This window comes from Myotis davidii, unplaced genomic scaffold (assembly GCF_000327345.1).
Source record: "Myotis davidii unplaced genomic scaffold, ASM32734v1 scaffold443, whole genome shotgun sequence".
Taxonomy (NCBI): domain Eukaryota; kingdom Metazoa; phylum Chordata; class Mammalia; order Chiroptera; family Vespertilionidae; genus Myotis; species Myotis davidii.
Window position 1 is genome coordinate 1,357,581 of NW_006294062.1, and position 9,312 is coordinate 1,366,892.

General features: G+C 63.8%; 1 protein-coding gene across 1 annotated transcript; it reads left to right on the plus strand.

Moving 5' to 3' along the window:
• The first annotated feature begins 493 nt into the window (after positions 1-493).
• Positions 494-817, plus strand: LOC107183796 (chromosome unknown open reading frame, human C14orf132). The gene has a single exon (XM_015566695.1). The coding sequence runs from the start codon at positions 544-546 to the stop codon at positions 760-762; it is 219 nt and encodes a 72-aa protein (XP_015422181.1). The 5' UTR covers positions 494-543; the 3' UTR covers positions 763-817.
• The last annotated feature ends 8,495 nt before the right edge of the window (positions 818-9,312 follow it).

The window sequence follows — 9,312 nt, forward strand, 5'->3', positions numbered from 1 at the left end:
CTAGGAGGCCGGGAACAAGACGCATGTTTTCACTCCCGTACAAATTTAACTTTATAACCCACCGCCCAGGAGCACACGGGGCCCGTCCTGTTGTGGCCGGGCTGCAGCCCTGCGGGTGGCTCCTCGGGGAGGAGGTGGACCCAGGGTGTGGCCCGCAAGCCCACCACCCACCGAGCCCGCGCCCTCCGAGGCGCTCTCTCTCTCTCTCTCTCTCTCTCTCTCTCTCTCTCTCTCTCTCTCTCTCTCGCTTCGCCCTCTGAAGGCTGGCCTGGCTTCGCGCTTTGAAGATTCCCTTTGAAAGGCCTTTCTGTTCCTTTCTCAGGAGGCGCCAGCTTCGGGGAGGTTTATGTAACCTCCGTGTCCTCGTCTCCCCCGCAGGAGCAGATGGGGACCAAAGGCCGCCTCCTTCTGTTGAGCAGCCCCGCTGGGGGTGGGAATGGGGGGAGGGCTGCACGGGCGGCCTGACAGGCCGTGTCCCGGGGTGGGCCGTCCTCCCCGAGCCCTGAGGCCCCAGTGACTCTCTCTCCTTCCCCACAGCTGCCCATGATGGGAGGAGCCTTCATGGACTCGCCCAACGAGGACTTCAGCACCGAGTACTCCCTCTTCAACTCCTCCACCAACATCCACGCGGCCTCCGGCGGCCAGGGCCCGCCCGAGGAGCCCGCGCGCTCCTCCAACGACGCCGTCCTGCTGTGGATCGCCATCATAGCGACGCTGGGCAACATCGTGGTGGTGGGGGTGGTGTACGCCTTCACCTTCTGAGCGGCACCCCGCGCGGCTCACTGCGGCGAGGCTGGGGCGGAGCGCCCACGTTCCAGAAGCAGGAGTTCCCCGTAGGGCAGGGCCCCTCCAGGGGCAGCGACCGAGCGTCTGGAACTGCCCCCCCGCGGCCCTCATTTCAAATAGCCCTGCTGTGGTCAAGCCGATCCAGAAGCCGGGAGTGTGAGCACCCAGCCCCCAGGGACACGATGGGGCGGGGCCGCAGAGGAGCAGGTGGGGGACGTCTGGTAACTGCTTCCCAAGAACAAGAGACTCCAGGGGACCGCCCGTTAGGCTCCAAACGCAGACATGGCGGGGCGATTGCTCCCCAGCAGCAAATAACCGCCTAGCCGTCTCCATGCCGACTCGTCACGCCTGGGGGTGGGGTGCCGGGCAAGAGCCCCTTCAGGGCCCGAGTGTCCCCACCCCCATCTCAGCCCCCGGGGATGTGGGTGGGGGCCACGTGAAGAGCCTTGGAACATTCCTCTTGTGACTTGCAGTTGACCCCTCTGTCACCAGACACCCGGCCCCTTAGGAGATCCCAAAGCGGCAGGAACCCCAAGGATGGGGGGTCGCTGGTGACACGTGGGGACGGGCGGTGGTTTCCGCCTGCTGGTGGGCTTCCTCTTCTTTTTGAAAAGAGGAGAAGGCGCCTTTCCGACGGAGACCTGCCGTCGGTTCCAGGCCCCACGTGAAGATGCGGGTCTGGGGCGTTCTCCGAGAATCCGCAGGATGTGAGGTGAACAGGGCTGTGTCCGCGCGAGCAGGTGGGGGGCGGCGGGCGCGGGGGCGGTGTCCCTGCTCCCCCGGCTGGTCCTGGAGGGAACAGGTCCGAGGGACGTGTCCTGACTCAGCTCAGGGCTCTCGGTGACCCTGCCTCCAGCTGGCTCCTGCCTTCTCAGCTGCTCTAGGCGACAGTATCCAGGGGGCTGCGCCAGGTGGGCAGGGCGTTCAGACACCCGTGCTGTCAAGTTGGTTCGTCTGCCGTGTGCTCTGCTGCCAGGGGGGGGTCCTCTGCCCATGTCGGTTCCCTGCATCCTTAGACGTCAGTGGCACCCTGGCCGGTGTGCAGGGGATACAGCCTCTCACCTCTGGGAGGTGAGCATGGAGCTGCCGAGGCAACGAGATGACCAGCCCGACCTCCAGACGGCGCCGGCCCATGGCCGCCAGCCCTTATTGGTCCCATCGTCACTGCGGCCACATGGCTGCCCTCAATGCTTAGCTCCATGGAGGTCAGGGGGTGCGGAGAGCTGGCGTGACATTGGAGAGGGATGTCTGGAGCCACTGACGGGGCCCTGCTCTCTGCAACACCAGCCTAAAGCCTGGGCCCTGGGGACAGGGGATTGGAACCGGAGGGCTGGGGCCTGGAGCCCTGAGCCTGGGGCCTGGGGATTGGAGCCTAGGGCTGGGGACTGGGGATTGGAACCGACGGCAGAGGGCAGGGTGGGGTGGGGGGCCTGGAGCCCTGAGCCTGGGGCCTGGGCTGGCTGTCAGCCACGGTGTGCCCACCATCAAGCCCCAGGGCTGCCCATGAGGAAGGCCTTTCTTAGACAGAGGGCCTGAGGCGAGGGTCTGACCTGGGATGGGGAGACTAGGTGGTGCCACTTTTAGTGGCCGGTGGCACATCCAGGGCACACTTACACCAGCCCTGAGTGTGCAGAGGTCGTTTCTCAAGGTGTGGCCAGGACCGGCTCTAGCTGCCACAGGTAGAAGTTTCTGGCTCCTGGGAATGGGGCACGCGCATGCCACTGCCCGGGGCCCTCTCTCTGCCCGGCTGCACGGGGAGATCGGGAGCCTGCCCCACTTTAGAGCTGAGCACAGCCTCTTCGTGTGGCCAGAGCCCGGCTTTCCCAGGATGCATGCAGAGGGGAGCCCCGAGGGCCCCCAAGGGTGAGACTCAAGCAGCCAGAATCGTGTGAAGGGTGTGGGACGGTCCGGGGGGCGTCCTGGGTCCGGCCAGGCCTCAGGCCTCCTGCTGCCCCGCCGGGTCCCCTGAGCAGGGGGCAGGTGCTCTCTCAGACCCCAGCCTGGGGCTCCCTTTTGGGCTTCTGGGTGAGGGGCCAGAGCCCCCCTGGACTCGAGGATCCAGTGCTGAGAAGGAGGGGCCGTCCTCTGCAGCGGCTGCTCCTCGGAGAAAGGGCTCTGCGTTTTCTGGAATGTTCTCTGCACATTTTAACCCCGTGTCCCTTTTGTGAGCTGTAGGTGTCCCACACGGGTGACGTTTGTGTGAGGGGCACCCCGGTGAGCAGAGCAGCGCCTGCTGTGCGAAGCCAGAGGACACGTTAGCCTGGCGTGTCCTAAGGGGATGCCACCCCTGTGGGGGCCTGGGCACGCTGACCGCTCTGCTGGCTCCTGCTCTGTCACGCTGCCCCTCCCGCTGTCCATGAGGTCAAGGTCAGGAGGCAAATGAGACCCCTGACCCACCCCACCCCCTTTCGGCATCAGCACTGTCGGGATCCAAGGGAGGGCCAGTGGGCCCCTCGGCTGGAGCGGCGACAGGCCACGTGCAGCCCGTTCTAAATGGATGGCCTGGGCGCCCGCTGGCCGTCAGCGTAGGTTGCCTCCCTCCTGGAGACACACGCCGCCCTCCGGACGCCTCCTGCTCCTGCCTGGCCGTGGGTCTCCGCCGGCAGGGCCTCCCCCACCGGCAGTGGTGACGCTATTAACAGTGACCCTCCCCGCAGTTCGCATTTCCCTGTGCTGCGTGCCGTGTGCAGCTCGTCCACTCCTCCAGCCTCGCCCGGGGCAGGCATGCGGTGCGGAGAAAGGCCTGGTCATCGTGACTGTCCGCTTTCCTGCTGCGAAGCTGAGGCCGGCCTCTGTGCCCGGAACGCTCAGCTCAGGATGTGCTTGCCCCCCTCTGCGGGCGGTACAGGCTGGGGGCTCTGGCGTCGCCCTGCGTCCGCACCCTCCTGAGTGAGCCCCCGGATGGCCTGTCCCAGGCCGGCCTCTGGCTGGGCCATGTCACCCCAGAGGAGGCACCTCGTGTCCGCCCGGGGAGGCGGCTTGAGTGGCGTGTTCACCAGTCCCCACCCAGGAGGCCTCCGAGCGCCTGCCGGGACCTGTAATTCTGGGAACAGCAGCTGGGGCCACGCAGTAGGTTAGTGGGGAGCTGTCAGGGCGGACACCTGGCCCTGGCACCCCCTTCCCGCATGCTGGGGTGACCCTGGGTTACCAGCCCAGCCCTGGGACCGGCATCCTGTTCTCTGCCACCTTCAGCTGCCCCTTTGCCAAGTCCTGGCAAAGGCCCTTTGTCCCCAGAGCAGGTGGGCTGGGCCGACCGGACGGGACGGCCAAGGAGCAGCGCTCAGGGCCAGGGGGAGCAGCCAGAGGCAGGGGACCCAGCTCTCACCCCGCCCGCTCCAGGGCCCCTGACCCGGTGGTTCAGCGAGAGGGACAGACAGAGGAGGGGATGGGTCAGCGGGGCCCCAGAGCCTAGGAACGGGGTCGCTCATCTCAAAGCATAAAAGGAGCCGGGGAGCAGGGTAAGCAAGGCCAGGGAGTCCCCGCGAGGCGCTCCTGAGGTTCCACCTTCTGCCCGCCCTTTCCCTTCGGGAGGAGGGGCTGGGAGGGTGGGGTGCAGGGGACCCCCTCCTCCTGACCCGAGAGACCGAGGAGAGGACGGTCGGATTGCCCCGCGTGAGGAAACCTGGCTCCCAGGAGCGTGGTGGCGTGGCCGCGGGTACACACGGGCCACCACATGCGTTTGGACTGTGAGTTTGCCTTGTTTGTTCTGAGTCCCTGTAACGTTAGCATTTTTGTCAGGAAACCTCATAAAGGCAGAGGGAGCCTGGGACGGGCTGCACCGTGGCGGTGCCCGGGAGGCCCTGAGTGCCGGCGCCAGCCTGAACTTGCTCCTGTCCCGACCGCCATCCCTTCCCTCACCGAGCCCCTCCATGTGCCTGAGCGGCACCCCGGGACCAGCGTCTGTCTCATTAGCCGTCTTCCCCCCAACACGAGTCATGTGCTGTCCCCACGACCCAGAGGCCTGACCAGGGCCCGGGAACCTGGCGGGGGGCCTCCCACCTTTTGCTCTCGAGGACACGGGCCTCCGGGAGGACTGGGAGGTTGGCGGGCCGGGTGGGCCGGCAGGAGACCTGGGTGTGGAGCCCAGGGCATCGAGCCACAAAGGTTCTGAACTGCCGGGCAGGCGAGTGCTGCTCCACCAGGGACACTGTCCCCCGGGGTGCTGGGGCCAGGTCTGCAGGAATTCCGGTTTGCACAGCCTGCAGGCGAGGAGGCGGCGACACAGCTGACCAGTCCCACGACGGAATTCTCTGGCCCCCCAAGGCCCCTGGTGCCAGGGCTGGGAAACCCTCAGGAGGCCGTCCTGTCTCTGATCCCAAAACTGTGGTATTTCCCTAAGGTCCCCTCTCACCCTCTTGTGAGTCATTGAATGAGTGTGAGCTCTTCAGAGTAAAGCAGCTGCCAGGGCCGCTGCCTCCAGTTCAGACAGTCTCAGCCTGGGTGCAGGGAACCCCGCCAGGGGGTGGGTGGGGCTGAGCCCATCCCTCGCCTCCACCCAACAGCGACCCGAGGGACCTGCCCTCCGCCAAGGCCTCCAGAAGCAGGGTGGATGGGAGAGCCTCGAAGGGATGGAATGGGGGTGCCTGGCCGCCTCTGGGCAAACCCACGTCTCTCTCGTTTTTGACCTGCTGCCCGCGCCCGCCCTCCTTCCCCAATCACAGGCTTACCGCCTTGTCTCTACTCCCTGAGGTTTTACAGAAAACGTGTTCTTATAACTAGCCGCCCTCCAGAACCAGTTCCTCCCCAGAACCGGAAATGTTGCTGTGCGTTGTTAATGTTTTCATAACCAGCTTGTAAATGTAAGCCGCCTCCTGAATAAAGAGAGGATTTTAACTATGATTCTCATGGCCCTTCACTCCCCAGCCCCTGCGTCAGAGGAGTGCCAGCGTTCACTGCGGCGAAGAGGCTCTTTCCCGCACAGGGTTTCCACGTGCTCTTCGGATTGGGAAGGTCTGGCCGCCTGGGTGTGAGGCTGGGGCTGTGGCTCCGTGTCCCCGGCGGCCGGCGCTGGTCCTGTCCCGGTGGGTGTCTGTTGTGATCATTAATGGAAGGAACGTGTCTGAGTGTGCCCTGTGCTTTACCCCAGGGGGCGCCTACCTGCCCTTCTCAACAGACTCAGCCCTCCTCTGTCCCACCCCCCGGGTGGTGCCCTGCACTCCTGAGCCTTCCCATCAGCCTGGAGTAAATCCCAGGAGCGCTACTCACCTGCCCATCTGATCCCCCCTCCCTTCTGAGTCATCTGAGAGCCAGCCTGCGCCCAGCCCCGCGCCTGGCTCACAGCAAACACCGAGCGAGCATTCAGGGAATGAATGAATGAATGAATGGATGGATGGATGGATGGCAGCTGTAAGACTCACCCAGTACCTGTCCACCCAGGCCAGGACAGTGAGTGCGCAGCCCTCATGGGTGGCCGGTGCCCTCCCGCGCTCATCACACACACAGTGACCCCCTTGCTCACAGCGCTGTGTCAGGGAGACATGCTGTTACCCCGAACGTACAGATGAGGAAACCGAGGCATGGAGAGGGTTCCCACCAAGACCGTGAGTGGCAAGACCAGGACTGGAATCCAGGATTGACTCTGTGCCCACATTACGGTGGCTGTAAATGCCCCCTCAGCATTTTGGGGCATGGACTGTTGGGGGCCCGTTCCAGGAGCCGGACGCTGGGCCAGTGAGCAGCCCCTACCCCGGAACACACTGTGGAGAGGGGACGAATGATGTCATCGTCAGGTGTTCCATGCGCAACAGATAGGAACGCACGTAGCGGGTTCTGCCCCAGGGTCCCTTCCGAAGAATCCACACCAGGCCCCAAAGGAGTTCTGTCAGGACCCACTGAAGCAGGAGCGAGGGGGGCAAGGGTTGCCTGATCAGGGGCATAGGCAGGAGCAGCTAATGGAGCTTGGACCCAAAGCTCTGGGTCCCAGCTCAGAGACATCCTAAATGGGAGGAGGGGCCCGCCTCTGGGGAGGGCAGGAGGGGTGTCATTCATGGGCCAAGGGTCAAGGGTGTTTTGACCAAGGAGCCTTGGGCTGCAGGTGTGCCCCCCACCCCCCAGCCTTGGACTGGCAGGGGGGAGGGGGCAGAAAGCCAGGCTGGCACCTGGAGGCCAAGGCAGTGATTAGAACAGCCTGAAGGGTCCCGAAGGCCCGTGTGGGGAGCCGTGGTGCGATGGGCTGCCATCAGATGTGCCCATGCGCTGTGCCTGGAGCAGGGAGGCAGCAGGAAGCTGAGCAGTGACTCCCGATCTCACCTCAATCCTTCTGGGCACCTGCCCCTCCCTCTCCACACCCCTACCCCATCCCATCCCTCATGCCTGCTCGAGCTCACAGCCCCAGGTCCCTCTGCCCAGCACACAGCTCTCGGAGAAGCAGAGGTACCCACAGCCCAACTTCTCAAGACGGAGGTGCATCATCTTGAAAGAACGAAGAAAGCTAGAGGGAAGATGTTTCAGGAGAGTAAGGCGGCAGCCACAGTCCAGTGCTGCTGTGTTTACATTTTCAGAGGCGACAGCGAGGCCAGTCCATACCACACGCGGCCCCTGCTCCCCCGACACCCTCCCTGCTGGCATTCATAGTAAACGTGTGGCTTTACAGAGGCTCAGGGTCACTGTCTGCTGCTGCCAGTGAGTCTGGGTGTGTTAATGGTGTGAGGTGCGTTTCCCGGGGCAGACTGTCGGCACGCAACACTGGGCCCGTAAATTTCTAAGTAACCTGTCAGACAACCGGCTCTTCCCTCTGGACCAGGAGCTGCTTGAGGGGGTGGGGCGGGTGTGCTCCCCTCCCCTGGACAAGCCTGCCTGTCCCACAAGGGGGCACAGACCCCACGATGCCCAGCCCAGGCATGGCACAGCCTCATCCTTCACACAGCGGGTGAATCTATAGACAGGAGGAGCTGGGATGGCACATGCAGCCAGGCCTGGCGGAATGCCACTCCCCATCACCTCTGGGAGCCGCCAGAGCCTGGAGGGGCTCCGGAAGAGCAGGGGAGGGGCAGTTCCCGGACACTGACAGCCCCCAGCGATCTGGAGCTGGGCCCGAGGGGAACTTTCCATTGTTCCCATCAGACTCCAACTACTCGGCTCCCTGCAGGAGCAGAGATGGCCTGGTGATTAATATTTACAGAAGCCCGGCTGCGGGGCCTTTTCTGCAAACCACACAAATAACATGAACTACCACAGTAACCCGCACCAGCGGGGTGCTGTGCTCCTGGCTCGCAAAGCCGGTCCCAACCCAGCGCTGATCCTCTGGACAGCAGCTCTCCCAGCAACACCTGCCCCCCCACCCCCACCCCCCGGTCTGGGTGGGGCGCTGGGACGCTCAGGGCGCCAGGCAGGGCCCTACTCATTGTCCTGGAGGCCGGGCGGTGTACCGGTCAGCTGGAGACCGTGTGGTGTGAGGGTGGACGGTGGGAACCTGAGGAAGGCCTCCCCAGCGGGCGGGCAGCCCAGGCCAGAGGCCACGTCTCCAGCTTTTAGAAAAGAAAACTGAAGTGCAGGTACTCTCCTCTTCCATAATTACGGATTGAGTGCCGACTGCGTGCCGGGCGCGATTCCAGATGCTTGGGGTACATTCGTGAGCAAAAGAAAGTGCATCCACCACCTTCTGATGAGAAACACAGACAAGAGGCAAATAAAGAAATAAAGAATGCCGTATTGTGACATGATGAGAAATAGAGTGTCGATTACAGCACGGCATTGTATACCTAAAATTTGCTCAGAGAGTAGATCTGATGTTCAGTGTTCTCACAAACAAAAGAATAAGCAAAACACAAAGGGGCCCATGGATTGAGAGAACAGACTGATGCGCACGGTCTGGAAGGCGGTTCACAATCCTGCCCGGTCCAGAACGCGCCAGTGCATGTCATTCATTCCTAAAAATTGCCCCCGGAGGCCACCCTCTCTCACCCGACCTGCAAACACGGGGCCGCAGCCAGCAGGGGGCAGTGTGGCATTAGGAACGTGAACAGGTTGAGCACCGACTGGGCTGGGCGGGGTGCAGGCCTTCGCTGCTGCTCTTGGGTGAGCAGTGCTGGCCACGGGAGGCCCCAGCACACCCTCTGGAAGGCGCCCTTCAATGGCGATGTTCCCACACGGGGACGGGCCCCAAAGGGCAGAGGCGACGGATCGAAACGTCCTCGCGCGCATCCAGACGCTGCCCCACAACGTCACAGGGGTCCCCTCTTCTCTGTGGGCCTGGGCGTGACTGCTTTGTTTCAATACGGCGCTTTATTCAAGTATGACAGACAGACAGACAGACAGAAATGGCCCCACCGGCCCCTGGCGCCTCCTCTTTCTCAGGCTCCCAGCAGCCCTGCCTTCCGGGCCGGGCACAGCTGCTGCGGCTCAGCCCTAAGTCCGGCAGCTCCCTTTCCCGGTGGAATCGCGGGGAGCCGGGCCCCTTCGTCTCTCACCAGCAGAGCTCACTCAGCAAGGGCAGCCGGGAATGCGTCCCTCCTTGGGGACTGACAGTGAAGAAAAGAGAAACAGGAAGACGGCTCCACTGCCTCTCCGCGGACAGGCGCCCATCAG

Bases quoted from the DNA above. Each gene is read 5' to 3' on its own strand.
- LOC107183796 (XM_015566695.1), top strand. From the start codon at position 544: ATGATGGGAGGAGCCTTCATGGACTCGCCCAACGAGGACTTCAGCACC.